General features: G+C 45.7%; 1 protein-coding gene across 1 annotated transcript; it reads right to left on the minus strand.

Annotated features, from left to right (window-relative positions):
• Positions 1-2284: 2284 nt before the first annotated feature.
• Positions 2285-18240, minus strand: HDAC3 (histone deacetylase 3). The gene is made up of 15 exons (XM_026097732.2): positions 18078-18240; positions 17251-17333; positions 11266-11408; positions 9736-9817; positions 8981-9037; positions 8832-8887; positions 6381-6514; positions 6022-6102; positions 5855-5928; positions 5553-5617; positions 5102-5191; positions 4927-4985; positions 4419-4498; positions 3860-4017; positions 2285-3549 (listed from the first exon to the last, which is right to left on the minus strand). Exons 1-15 carry the CDS (start codon positions 18130-18132, stop codon positions 3480-3482), a joined length of 1287 nt encoding a protein of 428 aa, XP_025953517.1. The 5' UTR covers positions 18133-18240; the 3' UTR covers positions 2285-3479.
• Positions 18241-18403: the final 163 nt, after the last annotated feature.

An 18403-nucleotide genomic window follows, 5' to 3' on the forward strand; every position in this document is an offset into this window, starting at 1 on the left:
TGATGCCAGAGACAAGACACTCGTTTACACAAACCTTTGGTCTAATGCAGCTTGAGTAGTCTTGCAGTATCAGATGGCAATTTTAGTTCGGTTTCTTGTTTTTGACAGCTCCATTGCAGGGGGAAAGACTGACTACAGACTGACTGTTTCCCAGCCATTTCCAAGAAAACACATCAGAAATGCAGATAAAGACAGGCTTCTGACTTTGCAGCCGTATTTCAAAACCCAGGACAGACAAGGATTCTGAAGACGGAAAGTTTGAACAGCACAGACTGCACGAGTGATGCATACTGTATCACAAGGAGGAAAGAAAGCACTTACATTTCTCTGCTGTGGAAGGACTGGAGCCTGAAAAGGCTGTCAGATGGTTTATTATGGGATAGAAAGAGAAGTGGAAATCAAAGTGCAGGAGGAAGAGCAATGCAACTGAACCTCCCAGAATTCATTGCTTCTTAAAAGTAATGGAGGTACCTCAATGCAAACAGGACAGGTAATTTTGACTAAGAACTGGCTGTGGGGTTTTTGCAAAATTTGCAATCTTTACCAGTAAGAGATGGAGCTACAAAGCGAGGAATTCCCTCTTCTTTGGAAAAAGCAAATATTGACCCCTACCAGAAGTGAGAGGCTGGGTTCCTGTAAATCAGCTTTGATACAACTGATGACACCACCAGATGAAATAAGCTAGCTCTCTGATGGTATCAGATGAAACAGGAACTGGAGGCGAAAAAAAAAAAAGGTTATTTCCTGCTCAGACTCAAGTCTTTGTTTTTCAAAAGTCTGGCCATTGTACCAGCATTTTGAGTCTTCTGATTTGCAAAGTACAGCATCTCAGCTAAAGAACATAAGGAACACAAATATGGCTGACCAAGCCATAGGGCAAGCACACAGCAATACTTCTACAGAATATACATCCAGTCTCCAAAAATTTGCACCTAGAAGTGTCTTTGCAATTAACAACCTGATGCTTTTCTTTTCTAGTCCCTTTTTGAATCCACAGAAGCTTTCAGTATTCACAGTACCTCATGGCAAGTTGCACTGCTCACCCAGGTGCGTGCAAAGCAACCTCGTTCTTTTGAACTCGCCTCTTGCTAGCTTCATTTGATACTTCCCTAATTCTTGTATTAGGAGAGATTTTCTCTGACACTTGTGACTTTACAGAACTTATGGATCCTTTTCCAACTCAGCTCTCTCTTCCCAGCTAATGAATCCTTCTCCACTGAGTCATTCCTCATACAGAAGCTGTGCTATACCTTTGATCAGCCTCAGCGTCCTCCGTAGCTAGTCTAATTCTACTATAATCTTTTGGAGAAGCAAGGGCAAAAATAGCACACAGCAGGGACATCTCAGGCAATGATGTGCACAAGTTGTTTGCCCTAGGACACGGGTCAAGTAGGGTGGAAACAAATGTGAATCCTGGATGCAAAAAGCCTATTTTTCTAGGCACACAGTAGGAGTAACAGTGAATTATTGCCTGTTTTACACTGTAGCTAAGTGAGCTGTGGCTCACTTGTGGCCAAGTTTTACCTCCTCCCCATAATTCTGAGGCCTTGGGCTGGCAGTTGTGTAAACAGCCTAGCAGGAATAGGCGTAGCCTGTGAACACATCCAACAGACCTGGTCAAGTCAGTCAGTGTCTCCCTCTAGCCCTCACATCCCAAGTTACATACCTTCTGTTAAATACTTCCTGAATCATCTTTTCCTTTTACCTCTCCTGTTTTTCCACAGCAGCTTTATTGGCAGAGGCTACCATACTGAACGTAAGAGGAACGTCAATCCATGCAGGCTCCTGAGAGCTTATTTGATAAATGACAAATGTCATGGGCCTAGGGAGGAGGAATGAAGAGGCAGACAGTGACGGTTCTAGGAACAAAGAGAAACAGTCACTAACACTGGCTTTAGGAAAGTGAGAATGCAAAGGGCAGATTCTTATGCAGGCTGCAACTCAAAGAAACCATGACACAGAAAACTATTGTTGGAAAGGTTGCTTAAACCAGCTTCGTAGCTTCCTGCAAAGCTTTTACTAGAATCAGAGGGATAAGCAGGAGTGTCTACCAGCCCACAGGACCTGTCCTTTTGTACAAGAATTTGAGACTCTCCCCTCATTGTGCACTGAAGCAGAAAACTCGCTGGCATACACTTAGAGGAGCTGAATGCTCTCCATTCATCTGGCAAACAGGAGCCTTCATAGGTCAGACAGCACAGGACACTACCCTATGATACATGTGTTCTGTCCTCGACAGGACAGGAGCCAAAAGGGCAGGAGCATTAAACAGACAAACAACAGGTCAGGTAAGAAAAATACTGCCTCTTGATTTAATGTTTAAAGACATCAGTAAACAAACAGAACAGTACAGAGAGTAAGAGGCTAAACCCCTCCCATCACCCCTAACAGCTCTCTCCAAACCATGACAGATGCCAGGTGATGACTCAGGAGAAGGAGCAGCAATGTTCGAGATTTCAGGGATGGCCAAGAGAAATCTCTTTGCTGTGTGAGGATAAGAGGAGAGGAGTTACAGGAAACAGCTTCCCTCACCCCTGAGCAGAGTGATGTCTCTTGGGCGCAGTCAAGAAGGAATGCTTTTCACTCCAAGTGAGCAGCCCAAATCTTTTTCAAACACATAAAAGGGGCATGTATGAACTTGGAAAACATGGCTGGAAGCTACATTAAAGGTGCAAGACACAATATGTACTGACCTTGGCAACCAAACCTGTGTTCCACAGTGATTTTAGCCTCTTGAAGAATGATGAAAAACAGGGGAATTAGGTCCAAGTTGGCAAGTGTTGCAGTACTTGTTTGTGAATGCAAAACTAAGTTTCGGGAGAACGAACAAGACTATACTCTGCATACATTCTTCTACCCTGCTCCATCAAGCTGCTCCCTGCTCCAGTCACACCCCCAGCCCCCAGCCCGGAACTGGCCTTGTCTTCTTGAATGGTTCTCCTTGAGCTGTGGAGCATCAGGTGGTTAGAAAGGTTATCAGGAAGCAACCCTCAGTGCAGGCTTCAGAGGATAATTGATTGGGTACCTGAGTAGAGGGCTGGGGAAACCAGGATGTATCAGGTGTTGTTGCTGAAGAGAGGCAGAGATTCTAGGCACAAGTGCTCCAGCTCCCACCTTTCTGGCAGAAGCCTGCACTGGAGTTAAAGGAGCTGACTGAACCAGTGCAGATCAGGCTCTGAAGGTAGTTGAACGGCTGCCAGCCAGAGTCTACAGCACAGATTTGAGCGCTACTTGGATTTCCATTTCCCAGAGTGGTGACAGGTGGAACCCTCACACATGGCAGACAGTAAAGACCACATTTCACTGCTCTCTGCCTCTCCAGGTAGCAGAAGCACGCAGTGGTGCTGTTTCTGCTGTCACCACATGCAGTCAAATATGGAGGGAGGGCGAGCCAGCTCACATGTGCCCCAGTTCACTGCACCAAGCACCAATGTCCAGTGTGGGACCCCCCCATGGTCCAAAGTCCCACATCAGAACTCTCAGATCTCAACGTCGCTTTCTTTGTCGTTATCGTGGTCACCATCATAGAACTCGTTGGCAGCTTCAGGCCTGGGGGAAAGACAATCACCGTGAGTGGGGGGACCCCTGTCCTGCACCCCTTGGGGACAGAAAAGCATGCCTAGGTCACATGCAGAAGGCCAAAAGATGCACTGCACCCAAGCACCCTGTGACCCATTTTGTACGGAGACCACGCATTTGCAGAGAACGGCTCCCTGGATAAAACCAGGGACTCAGAAGTGACTTAGTATTCCTGTTCCAGGAAACAGATGGTCTTTAGTGTATCATCTGCCCAGCCCAGCAGATGCAAGCCCAGCAGGAACAAGAGGAGCCCATTTCTCCAGAACAATAGGGCAGGTACCTGCTGTAGTTTTCCTCAGAGCCTCTTTCCTCTGGATCAGGTTCATCTGTGCGATCGTAGCTGAGCAAGTCAGAAGGGACATCATGGATCTGCACACTGGGAGCGTGGTTCAGCATTTTCAGATTCTCAAATATTGTCTGCCTGATCTGATCCAAGTACTACTTGGAAAAAAACAGAGGGAGATCACCACAATCAGATCTGACAGTCTGCACTGAGCCACAACTGTTAGCACTATTACCTGCCTGCATCATCTAAGTGGTTGCCATGACAAACACCATTTGTACAAAGGGCAGAGGAGGTGAGAGAGTTAATACAATCTCTAAGGCTCAAGCACATAGAAAACAGTAAGAGAACTCAACAGTTCCCAAACGCGAAGAACCCTTTCTCTCAGAAGGACTTTCTGCCATCCCAGAGGGAAGGCTCTGCCTGTACTTCCTCAGCTCTCTGCCTCTATAAGAATTCTTTGCCTGGGCTCTGCCTGGTTTTGCAGGATACAGCATCAACCACAGGGTTTGGGGAATACACAGCAGGACAGCAGGGTAAAGCTGCAAGCACTCACCTGCCTGGAGTTCTGATTCTCAATCCTTGTACTGACATCAGGATGAAGGGTGAAGTCTGGAGCAAAGTATTCAAAGTACTCTGTGATGGAATGAGGAAGAAAGTTAAAGCACAGGAGCAAGGGAACCAGTCACACTGCTCTGCAGGGAAGCAGAGGTTACTCTCCCACTGCTTTAGCTGTGACCAGACCCTAAAAAGCACCGTGATATACAGCTCTGTAATCGCAAGGATTATATGAAACAATAAAGAGAGCAAAAGTAATGCCCAGGTCACTGAATAGGAAATGATCCAAATTACATAACACATGACTCAGTTAGGATTTTTCTGTCCAGCAAAACCTACAAGCGTGAGCTAGAAGGAGACCAAGGCCACGTCTAAGATCAGAAAGTGATGTCACTTTGGCCCTGATCTTATCTTTGGTCAATGCACAGTAGAAATGTTAATTTTTCAGCTGGTACAACAGGCACCTTAGCTAAACTTATGAAGAAACCAAGGCCACTTCAACCTACCACTGTATGGGAGCTCTTCACTGATTGCCTCATCTACAAGCAGTGATGTTTCATAAGTCCTGAAAACACAGAATAACATGGGCTCAGTCCAGAGAAAGCTACATGGCAGATCCAGACACAAAATCCACAGTAACTGCTGTATTGGCGACCTTCAAAAAGCATGGAAAAGACTCACCAGCATCGTGCCACATTGCGGACTGTGTAGCCACCTCCTCCCAGTACCAGCAAGGGGATGTTGAAGCTCTTTACATACTCCACACATTCCCTAGAAATTCAAAACAGAAATATCAGAGCTGTTAACTGCAGCACACATTCATGTGTCAGAAATGTGGTCATTTCTGCGACGAGCCACCACCAGCATTCAACCACTGCTGGTGATACACCCAGTGTTCAGGACTCCCACCCAGGGAGCCTGAAATCCCTGCCAGTCTGGGAACCACTGCTCTGCAGCACCTCGTATGCAGCCCTGTCCCGAGAGCCCCTCCTGTCACAAGAATTAGAAAAACTGTTGGTGCTGCTGGAATGCCCAGGTCAAAGCTCAAGTCACATAGCAGAGGGGCCTCTGCAACCCTTCAGAATAAAGGAGGGTCCTTCGACTGCTCTGCCCCCAACGCTGCTGTACTTACCCGTGTCCTCGTATACTGAGGTTAAAGCAACCCAAACGGTCACAACCCAGAGAATCAGCACCACACTAGGGAACAGAAATAGAACAGATGAATTTTGGCTACAGAGGCATCACTTTCCAGACACATATCAGCATCCCTACACCCCTTTGCAATCCTAATTCACCAGAGAGCTACAGACAGCAGCTCAGCTAGGATGCACTGACCCTATTCCCTGGGAACAGAGGGTCACCCAATCAACAGCGCACCCCTCCAACCTACAGCATCTGAAAGGGACGTACATGTGCAGAGGCTTGCTTTCTTACCTGCAGTACTATGCAGGTGGGCTGATAGTAGTCAACCACCTGGTTAATGACTGGCTGGAAGAGATGTTTGTAACCTTTAGAGAGAAGGATAGATTTGTCATGGCTCTGGAGCAGAAGGAACCAGCAAACAATTGGGCAAAGGGAGAAGGTGAGGAACACCTACTTACTTTGGTCATCAATGCCATCTCGTAGAGGCACATTCAGACAGTAATAACGACCACTCTCTGCACCAACTTCATACATGTCACCTGGCCACAGAAAGACAGCAAAGTCACGATAGCTCTGAAACTTCAGCAATGTGGACAGAGCAGACCTGGTCCAGGTAAACATCTGTGCTAAGCTAACTACGATCCCTCTTTCTTACAAATGGCTACAGTACTGTTCCTCTCTAGTTGCTTCTCCCTGTGCTTTCTTTCATCATTTTTTCTTGCAGCTGTAATCTCGATTTTACACTTCTATACTGTGGCAATGCTTTCAAAGGATTCTGAAAGGAGGCTAGGTTGACATTACAAAGGAAACTACATACCTGTACCAGGAAAGAAATAGTTCCCATATTTGTGAAATGACACTGTCATGACACGGTCTGTCAAGTAGAAAGCCTCCTGGACACCATCTCCATGATGAATATCAATATCAATATACAGAACACGTGGGTGGTATCTGCCAGAAACAGGAGGAAAAGCAGGATTGCACGGTCTGCTCTGCACCCAACCACACCAATACCCACATGCTTCACTATCATCCAGCACTCTTCAAACCACCAATGAAGTCTACATGCAAACCCACTTGCCACAAGAACCCACCTGTCCCACTCTAGGCATATCAAATAGCTTTAGATATGTGTTACATTTGCATATACTGCCTGTACAAATGCACCCACCACTCAAACAATTTCTTTGATGTTCCTGGAAGGAGATATTAGCATAGAAGGCTTTCAGATGGGGCCAGAAATATACTGGAAAGTACGTGATAAAGACAAACTATTTTAGCCACATTGGGATTAGAAAGTTATTTTCAAGTAACTTGCCAGTTGATTAATCTTTAAGAACTCCAGCAGGAAATGAATAGTAAGCTAGCAAAAGAGGTAAGAACACTTATTTCCCTCCATGTGCCAGAATACTGGCAGTACTATGTCCCAGCCAGCAAGCTCCAAAGAAAACAAGTTGGATTCTGAAGAGCTGCCTTGTTCCAACAGGGAACAGGAGGCGCGGATGCAAATCCCAGTGGCTGCAGAAATCAGGGCAGAGTTGTCACTCTCTCAGGTAGGGAATCAGCCCCGAGGCAATGCTGGGAGGATGGTGAGAAGCTGATCAACAAAGACATGGATGAGGGAAGCACTGAGCACAATGCAAGTCAGAATGGATGTTTAGGCAGAAAGGGAAAGAGAGGTAACCGGACTCAACCAGGCTCCTTTGGCTCAGCTGTCCCATCCAAATGGGCATTTGGGGCACAAAATTTACTGGAGGGAAACCCTGCTGGGTCACAGAAACACAGGGTGAATGAGGGGAGATCATTATCAATAAATGCATTGGTTTAACAGTGAAAGCTAATGTTGTCAATGCACATGACAGCACTCAGTACTGTCAAGCACTGGAGACGCAGCCCTAGGTCACGTCCTGCCTGCCAACTGTGGAGCTGCCCCTAGGTCACGTCCTGCCTGCCAACTGTGGAGCTGCCCACTCAGCTGGCAGAACTTTTGCAACCTTTTAAGAGGAAATATGGCATCTGATCAACCCAAAGAGCAGGGGATCTGGCACATGTCTAAAACCCAAGGAGATTTGGAAGGGACCTGAAAAGTCAGACAACACCAAAATCAAAACCATTTAAGGCAACCTCGATGATTCACCCCAAAGACAAACAATGGCAAGGAGGAAAAAGGGGATGCACACACAGCCTTTGCATGCTGGTAAAGGGAGAAAGGGACCTTCTAAGAGCAGAGGGACCACAGTATCCCCACGGTGAGAAGCAAACTCAGGGACTCAAGTATGCAGCCACCGCCCGTGGAAATGGTTCCCAAAAAGAGGGAACAAAGGAGTAAGGACATATTATAATCTTCCTTGAGGGATAATCAGGCTGTATTTGAAGCCTCTGGCATGCGAGACCCTAGCATGTGAGACTGAAAAATGGGTGATCAGAGATACAATAGTGAAGAGCTGAGGTTCCAAACAAAGTAGGAGAAACTAGCATAGAGGAAAGAGATACAAGAAATCCCTGTAGGTTCCATAAATGTCACTTGTTAGCTAGTAAGCTTGCCACCAGTCATGTAACTATTTTCTGGCCAACCCCCAAATCTTTTCTAATTCCACAACATGATGTCTGAGATACACGGATGAGCAGTGCACTCAAGAGGACAAAAATCAAAGATTAATCTAAGAAACAGAAGGTATTTCTGTAACTCTTCTTCCCAATCTGATTTTCTTTTCCATTTTCTAAAAAAAAAAAAAAAAACAAAAAACCAAAAAACAAACAAAAAGCCTGACTCTTTACTCTGACTCTTTTCTACCCAAAACAGATGTCCTTTGATCATCCATGTGTTGCCCAAGTCCTGTTCTTAAGCCAGTCAAGCAAATCAAGAAGAATGTGAGAGTTATTTAACTCTGTTTTATCTCCAGTGAGCCACACTTTGCATTTACCTACAAAAGGCTCACCCTGGCAAAAATGCTGAGATTCATGAGTCCTCCAAAATGGATATTTCACAGATAGATATGGAGAAACAGAATTTAAGAACTTTCCCATGTCACTAAAGCACCATATAACAAAACTGGAAGCAGATATTCTAATTCTTAAGCCCCCAAGCTTGTGCCTAAAGAAGAGATCAGGCTGAAAGACTCAAGTTCTTGACCTTCTGAGACTCCGGAAGGGCAAAGACATCAACCAACCAAAGTAGAGAGAGAGAACAGAGACAGGATATCAGAGAAGCACCAGAAGAAAACCACATGCTGGCCAGGACAGTTCTGCACTTGCCCCATGTTCTTACTTAAGCAGCTCCAGGATGCCGATAACTATGTCATTAACGTAGCAAAACCCAGAAGCCTGCAATACAAAGAAAACCGAATAGCATTAGAATAGGATCAACACAGAGCATGGTCCTCAAAAAGACAGGAGTACTCAGATTTGTCTCATTACCTCAAACTTTTTCGCATGATGCAGGCCCCCAGCCCAGTTTATTGCAATATCACAGATCTAAGAAAGGAAAGATAAATTAGTTTAAGATGACAACATGGTAACAACCACCTTCTACTCACATCTCCAGTCAGCAGGGACTTCAAGTTGCCCAGCACTGTGGCCCAAAAACACCTTTCTGCCCTTTCCTACACCTGTGCAGGCCATTCTGAAGCTCCACCTTGCTCTCTAGTCCAGCTAGCAAAGTTTGCTACATCATGTCCATGCTGGATTAGTCATGTACTCTACATTCCTCCGTAGGACAGGAAAGACCATCTCCCACCACCACTGTTCCCCCTCCAGACAGTACTAGACAAAGCACCTAGCATGTACAGTTTGCTCCCACACTTGTCTTTACACTTATTAGACTTTGTTCAGAAGTGTTGTCCCTCTAAAATACTCTCAAACCTCTGGAGTTTGTTTTCCTTCTTCTCAGGAGACTCACTTCTTAAGACTGTCTGGGCAGTCTTGTTTAGTGCATTTCCACAGTAAAGATCTAGCAGCACTCTTACGGCCTGTCACTGGATTAAACATCTACCAAATGGTTGCCTTTGATGGTACAGGAATGGCCAAATCCTGCAGGGCTAAGTATTTACACAGTAACACAGCAGTACTTACTATGTTGTTGTAAAAAAAACACACCCAGGAGGCTGTCCTTAAATTAATAACCAATTAGCTTCTATATATGTTTCAAAAGATAAGCACATCAGCTCAGTCACCTTGTTATTCAGCTGTGTTGCTCCCTGCAGGGAGGCCCCAGTATAGCGAGAGCAAAATTCAAAGAGGCCTGGAAACACTGGGCTGAAAAAGAAACAATAGTTCAAATACAGAACTTCCTTCACATCTCTCCAGAGCAAAGCTGCGAATAGAGCAAGGCTGAGAATAAAATGGTCCAGGGACATTTCCTGAGCAAGATCAAAACTCATTCTCTGTGAAAAAGTTAATTTGGGATCATTCTGACCCTCCTTATAACACACTGAGTACCAACAGGTAGCAATCTGGCTGCAAACACAATGGAAAACTCAGTGGATTTGATAATGATTATCAAAGCTTCCAAGTTAGTCCTGAAAAGGCTGTCCTGCTCAAAATGTACACTAAAGTCTGTCCCACAGCTCTGCTGACATGCACAAAGCTAAGGCATGGAGTGAGAAACTGCACTGAGGAGAAGGAAGGACTAGTCTGCTCCCACACCATCTTCCCACTGGCTGTATTTGGAAGATCCTGCCCCCTCCATTTCCCAGCACACAGTGCAGTATACTGCAGCCAGAGATGCATGCTGCTCTTAAGACAGCATCAAGGCATGGTCCATCCCACCACAAAGAGCTAGTCGAGGCATCACGATCTCTGGGAGAGTACAGACACACAGGATGTGGAACCCCTGGGTCCCTGACTTTCAGCATTACATCAGAAACTCCGTTCAGAGGCAAGTAATGGCTTAAAGGTTGGGTTTTTTTCTCACCTCTGATAAAACAGCGATTTCTGATCAGCACAGCAGTGAGGATATGGAACAGTCTTCTGATTCCCAGACTAAATGCCTAAAACAAGCTGTACTAATATCTTCTTGGAATAACACTCTTCTCTAGCTAAAATAACTTCTGCTGTCACAGTACTTACAGATTTTTCCTCCAAAGAACACATAAGAACAATCTTACTCTCTGACAGCCCTCATTTTCCTCAACTAGACAAGGCATACTCTACACTTCTTTAGTTGCACAGGGAGCCCTTCCACACATTTCTTTCATGTTGTCAATTCTCATGAAGATTAAAGACTGGAACTGAATATTCTCAACAAGATCTCATGTGGTTTTCTACAGATGCATGAATACTTCCTTAGTTCTACCTGAAAATCAGGCTCTCAAAGCTGCCTCAGATTTAACATGCACACGTTGAGATAGCTAAAATGACAGGCAATTATTTTAAAAAGTAGTTAGCATGTTCAAGAATTGGAGGCTCTGCAAGAACAACTAGAGATACAATCTCTAATCCAACAAGCTTACAGTCTAAATATAGATCTAAAAACAAGGACTGCAAAGAGTTAAAGAGAGAAGAGGAAGGAAGCAAGGAGGTTCCAGTAATCTGATATGATCAGGAGGGATATGTACCTCATTGTGGTTAAAAAAAAAAGAGAGAGAGAGAGAGAGAGAGAGAAACAAAAAAAGTACATTCTAGGAGAGCTCTCCAGATATAAGCAATTCAGGATCATATTGGCCTTTATGACTCTGGGTTCACGGGAGGCACAGAAGACTCACCAGTCATCGCCCACATTGAAGGCATTGAGGCTTTTGGTGAATCCCTGCATGTTGTTGGGACTCACTCTCTGCAAGAAGTCTATGTAATCCTCAGAGTGGAATCGGCACATGTCATGCTGGGATGCCTGATACGGTTTGAAAACCTTCAAGAGAGAAAGACAAGACTTATTTCCTATCCCAAATTGCATTTCCTTTGGCTAAAAGAAATCTCAAACTAATTGACAAATGACCTGCATGAGGTATATCCAAAAATATTCCAATACATGTTTGGCTCCCTGACATACATGTTCATTTAAACCCAACAAGTTGCTTCATGAAGCCCATTTTCCTACTGATTTGTCTCTTAACCACATCCCCATCTCCCACAATAACTACAGCTCTCGCCATATAGTCTCCGATCTCTCCTTTCCCCCCACTACAAAATACCCCACATCCTACACACAAATCCCAGGCTCACCTACCACAACAGTATCTCAGTTCTCTTCCATGTATGTGTATACATACACACTCTTGGCTGGCCAACTGGCAAGCCAGTAGAAGAGAATAGCTGAGTTCAGGCTGCAGTTTTTCCTTCACTGGGGGACACTATTGCCTCATCAGTCACCAGCTTTCACAGAATTTGTAATACCTTGATATAGTGAAGGTTTCTGTCCCTCTGCCAGATTTGTCCATAAGGGGCTGATAGGTTCAACAGTTATTTAGAGAGGGCTCGTGGACAGATGGAACAGTTGCATAAGCTTTATTTCCCTTTGAAAGTGGTCTAAAAATGGTCAGGGATCTGGATGGATTCAAATTAAGGTTCTCATGACAACACATAATTGCCAATTTGGCACTTAAGAGCGAGTATCTTAATATACCGTAAGTTAAAAATTAACACCACCTATCCAACATGGGGAAATTAAAGCTCCATTGAAATCAGCATAAGGTAATTTTTGTGTTTCCCAGTTTGTCTCAATTAAAGCACGCCCTCCATGGCAAAAGTGGAATATGATAAAACGTGAAAAAACATGAGCTTGTCTCCAGAGGGAAAATATGTCAGGGCAGCTTCTAGCAGCATAACTGTTTCCTAGGCTAAACATGATCCTGTAGAGACCTGTATTAGTATCGTACAGCAGCATAAGTGCAGGCAGACTGATAAACTCCTCCTTGTAAGTTCACATAGCTGCAAAATATAACTAAAAGCCCATAATCTGGGAGCAGTACAAATATCCTTCACTGAGAATATGGTAGTTTTATTCTCAAACGTCATTTATTTCATAATTTGTAAAGAAAAAAGACTCGCCATTTTGAAAAACAAAGACTGAAGTCAAATATTTGAAAATTCATTGTGAAGTCCACCAGATAAGTCCTGCAGATTTTCTAGAGGAGGTATGCAGAGGCTACTATACTTTCCTCTATTCAGGTAATCTCTTTCTGCAAGTGTTAGTCGTGCAAGTTTTCAGAGGAGCATTCTCGCTTGCCATATTTTGGATGCTCCCCTCAGTACTAAGTCATTTATCATAAGTACTACTCAGACCCAGGAGAGGATACTTTTAGAGACACAACATACCCTAATAAACAGTGTCCTTTCCTGTGTAACTGTATATTGACCAGGATATGGAACGGTGTTTTCCACATGCATGTGCTGGCTTCAGTGTTTCTTGCAGGACACTGCCACAACTCAAACAAGGAAGATGAGATGACTCACAAGGATGACCCATTAGCTTCCACTTAGCAGCTGCTAAGAGGGAAGGCAAGACCTATTCCCCATGAAGATTCTGGATAGACACCTCCTGGGAGTCCAGAGGACTGATTAAATCAAACAAGACCAAAACAATACTAAAGAATCCTCATGGAGAAGAAATAAATCTCACAGGATATTAAGAGGCTCTCTTGGATAATGAGAAGTAGTGACTGGGGATTCAAAACAGAAAGGAGAAAAAAAAAGACCCAAAGCTTCAAGACTGACTGGGCTGCTAGTAGAAGGGGAAACCTGACTCCTTCCACCTTTTCCCCTTCACCCTGCTCCCAGCCACACAACCCCACCCACTTTCCTAAGCAGGCTCTGGCACTCAACCCCCTCTACAGGCTGTTTCATTTTGCTAATTCAGCAGAATTTTTCCGGTTTTGCTGAGTTATTGAGTTGCATCAGCTCACAAAGCGATCCAACAGCTTCCAGATGCAGCACAAGGAAGGCGGTGGGAACACGCAGCAGCAGAACAGAGCAGATAGGCAGCAGTACGACTCCCTCTCTTTCAGCAACACTGAGCCTTAAAGAGTGGATCACCACATGCCCACACATCACAGCTGCAGACAAGCTGGGAAAGATGTCAAAAGAGATAACTTCGGTTACCTTGACAGAACAGCAGTCTTTTATATGGAGAAGGCAGAAAGGGCAGATAATGATGTAACCCTAACATAAAGTCAGTAGGACCTTTTATAGTCACAGTTGACCAATAATCTCTTGGTTTTATTTGCTTGTAACTTTGCCAGTCACTGACTGTTCAAGATGAAGTTTCCTGTGTGGTTTTCTGCCTCATGATGACATTTTATGGAAAATGTAACTAAAAATACCCCCAAACCCAGCTAGCTTCAAGGCTAAAAATAGGGCAAAGTGTATAGCTCTGCCTACTGCCTCATTCAGGCATGGATTTGACATTTAGAAGTGTCACATCAGAATATGCTTTTTGCTGTTTCTGTAGGAAAAATCCCAAGTCTTGAGAAGTTATTCATAGAAGTTCACACGTTTACAGTAAAAATTTGGAAGCTAAATTCTCCAAAGATTCTGTGTGCCCTGAGTACACTCCAGCTGGATCTCCCCTGTGCTTCCTACAGCAGGTAATTCTAAGATGCCAGCAAGAGGAGTTAGGAATAGGGCAACTTTTTCTTGACGTCTCAAGGGTCTCAACTGTCAGTACCCAGGCAGCACAGAGCAGAAAGCAGTTTGATTAAAAAGCAGAGATGCATCTGAGAAGAGAAAAAGGAAAGAATCAGCAGACATGGAGAAAAAGCCTCAGAGGCTGGGAGGAGAAAGAAGACTAGGCCCCTCTGAGGCAGGATAGGGGGGCAAGAAACTCAAAAGAAGGGAAAGCAGGCATGCCAAGTTGGGTGACAAAGACTGGGAATCCCACAGCGAAGAGGCAGAGCAGATAGGAAAGGGTCTGAAACCAAGACAGATGGGGGAAAACTCAACTACAGAACGTGCTACTTTCTATTAGCATGTGAAGTAGGGACCAACTTCCCCATCCTTTCTTATTTCTCCTGCCAACAGACACATAGAAAATCATTCCCTCATAAGACCAGTCCCTATAGATGGCTGAACATTCAGCTGCTACAGGTTACTCCACCTGCACAAGCTTTTAGCATGACAGCTGAAAATCAAAAGGATTTGATTCTACCAAATACCAACATACAAGAATTAGTACCACCAGGGAACTTTTTAAATGTTTAAGTATATCAAATCTATTTTACATATTCCATCAAGCAACAATTCCACTGGTGCATCCTAGCAGGACAGTTCATCTTCTTTTAAAAATTGGCATTGTGCTCTAGTTTTAGGACAACTCATTTTCTATCCACTATCACTCAATCCCCAAGTCTCATCACCTAAGGAGATGCACTAGCCACCAAAGAGCTTCAACGCGAGCCCGTGACAAATGCCAGGCACCTGTACAGCACAAGACACAACACAAAATTGCTCGCACAGACAGCAGGTACAAAGCAGCTGAGATCTAGCTTCTCCCTCTTCTCCACCTGTACAGGTTTGGCTGCTGACACTTTGTCCTAAAAAAATGCAGGAAAAGCACATTGCTATCACACTCACAAGAATTTTGCATCTTGTCCTCCCCAGAAACTGGAGAAGATACTGTAAATACGCAAGAGTTAGGATATGCCAGAACTAGCACCACCGGTTTAATCCTGTTCTCTGGCACTCACAGTAACACAATTCTGATCCCAGTGTTGCCTGAATTTCAAGTGCTTGACAGGTGTTCTTTAAGTATGGGCTTTTTCTGTTATCACGACAACTAAATACTGGTCAGGTTTTTGATAGTTCAGTGGAACTGGTTATAGTTTTGCTTAACTTAATGCTGGGCAGGAGGGAACACAGGAAGCTATCTAAAGTCTGGAGAAGCGCCTGCTCTAGCTGGAAAGAGCCTGATATTTGCACATTTCTGTCTGACAGCTTTGTACAATCACTGTGTTTTTACAACAGCTCATGACTTATCCCTAAAACATGCTGCAAATGTGAAAACACGTCACTGAGAAGTTGATCATGCTTTCACCTATAGAACCTCAAAACAAGTCTTGCAGTTACCTGCTTACCAGTAACTTGCAGTCACATTTCCTACAATCAGTTTTAAGAACACGTGCATCAAAGTAACTTCCTAGGTCATCAAGTTCAGAAACATGAATAACGGTGGAAGTTTCTGTTTTGTAAAGTGCTTTATTTATTTATATAATCACAACCAATTTTTATATATATATATATATATATATCAAATATGTTATATAAAACATGTAATTTTATATATATACCCATATATAGATATGTATCCATTTACACATATATATACACATATATAAAAACCAGAAGTGCCTGGAGCCATATTGTAGAGATCAACATTTAGAACAACATTCTGGGTCACGGCCTTTCCTCAAGGCACATCAAATAGATTATGGGCTATGGGAGACAATAGCTAGCAGTTAAACCTGGCCTCTGAATCAGATATCATGACCTGGAACCATGCCAGTCAGCACAGGAATTAAATTGTTCAATGGTCTGAAACAATTCAAAAGCAATCTCTCAATACTGAAAACCAGAACAAGCTAAAGGGACAAAAACAAGTTGCTCCGAAACATTCAGCAGCTGGAGATGGCATATTCTGCACGTCAAAATGTGCAAAAACCATCTCAAAAGTAACACGTAGATGTATGAGTTTTAACATTCCTCCTTGATATTGTACCATTAGAAATTAAACTACACACCCTATACTGTTGAGATTTTTTTTTGCACTATGCTATGAGAATGGACACAAAACAAATAAGGATTTGAGGGAAAGGGGCTGGTTCAATCCCGCCTGCCCCAAGTGAAATAACATATTTCAAAATAGGGGTACCACAGATTTGTAGCCATATTCTACTGTTGCAAAATTAGTTCCTTTCTTGAAAGATAAAGAGAATCAAGTTTGCTTTTTGATTATCGCTACATGCTAATTGTATTCTATCAGGTTTACACAAGTTAGACTTCAGCAAAAGAAAATCTTTCCAATAGTAATGAGAGGAAAGAACTGAACTAGATCATGTGAGGTGGTTGGGCAACAAAGACTTTGAAGACCAGGCTGGACAAACATTTAGCAAGGATGAGACAGGATTTGTGAATCCTGCCTTATGGCATCAAGATGAATTAGCTAACTGCTCGGGTTTTCTTTTCAGCTTTACTTCTCTATGATCACATATAACCTCACAGTAGTCTCTGGGTCCTTCCTAGAAGCAGCTACAGACACTGAAATTTCACACATTTCCCACTATCACAGCTTTAGCTCCAGGTACGGTACTGCAAGCACAAGTTTGAAAATGCTGCCAACAGCCAATGATGACCTCTTTCCCTTATATTTCGGATCAGCTCGGGGTGGTATACTGGGAGCTCATGTTAGTGAAAATGCCCAAGACCGCGTAGAGCCTTGTCTGTAATAACTCTATTACCTGCTGTGCTACAAATGGTGCTGAACAAGAAGCAGCAACCTGAGAAAGCTCTGGGGAACTTACTAACACAGCCCAAGCCTTAAAATAGAGGCCACTATTTGGAGTTAGCGGTAAAAATAAGCCCTGAAAATCAGGATAGAGCATGGATCTCCAACACCTTTCCTGTCTGCCCAGGGGTAAATAGCTCCCTCCAACTGCTGTCTGGCCACAAGTGCCTCCCATAGCCGCGTTTCTCCAGGAGTTGGGGTGAGGCTCCCCCATGCCCTGCCAGAGCCTTGCTGCCCCAAGAGAAGTGATGCTTACGATCATCTTCTTGTAGAGCCCATAGTGCAGGACCAGGCTGTGAGTCAGTGCCAGGCGATGCGGCTTCATGGGGTGCCCTGCTCCTGGAAGGGAAACAACATGGGGAATCACGGATCTGAGCCCCCTTGAGCCACCCCTCTACCAGGGTGGCACAGACCTGGGATGGGGGGATCCAGCCCCCTCAGCCACCTCTCTGTGCTGGGCCTGGGGAAGGGTGGGGAGAAGGATGGGCATTGGCTCTCTGAGCAGGGATCAGTGTGGGGGTATACCAGCTCCCCAGGCTAGAATGGGGAGAAGCACAGGGAGAACTGGTCCTCCAAGACAGGATCTGGAAGAGGGAGGGGGTCCTAAAACCCCATAAGCCGGGCTTGGGGAAGGCAGAGGTGCACTGGCCCCCTGACTGTGATGGCGGGGGCAGTACTGGTGCCCTGCCTGGGACGCGTCTGGGGGGAGGGCTGTAGCAGACCCCTGAGTGGGATGAGGGGAGTGTACCGGTCCCCTGACTGGGATGGGGGGGGGGGGGCCTGTACCAGCCCCTGACCAGGCCCGTTGTACCGGCCCTTGGACTAGAACGCCCATGGCGTGGGGGCAGGGGGGTGTTGTACCGGCCCGCTGACCGCGGTGTGCCTGGGCGGGGAGTGCTGTACCGACCCCTATCCAGGAAGGCGGTACCGGTCCCCCCAAGGCGGGAGCGGGGCGTGTGTGTGGGGGGGTGCACCAGCCCCGAGCCGCCCCGGCCCCTCCCGCCGGGCCCTTCCCCTCTCCTCAGGGCCCACCGGCGCCCGCCCCGGCCCCGGCGGCGGCTCCGCGCCCAGCCCTGCCCTCACCGTAGTGGAAGTTGCCCACGTCCGGGTCGTAGAAATAGGCCACGGTCTTCGCCATGGCGGAGAGCCGGGACCGCCGCCGCCGCGCGCACACACTGACGTCATCGTGCCGCGACCGGCCGCGGCCCGAGCTCGCCCCGCCGCCGCTCGCGAGAGCCGCCGCGCCGGGGCGGGGCCTGAGGGCGGGGCCGAGAGGCGGGGCTGCGCCGGGGGGCGGGGCCTCGCCGGGCCCCGCGGCGGCCGAGGGGGCGGGGAGCGGTGTGCGGAGGCGCAGTCGTGAGCGCTCGGCCCGGCGGTGCCGGTCACCGGGGAGCTCCGCTGCCCGCCCC

This window comes from Dromaius novaehollandiae, chromosome 15 (genome assembly GCF_036370855.1).
Source record: "Dromaius novaehollandiae isolate bDroNov1 chromosome 15, bDroNov1.hap1, whole genome shotgun sequence".
NCBI classification, from domain to species: Eukaryota; Metazoa; Chordata; class Aves; order Casuariiformes; family Dromaiidae; genus Dromaius; species Dromaius novaehollandiae.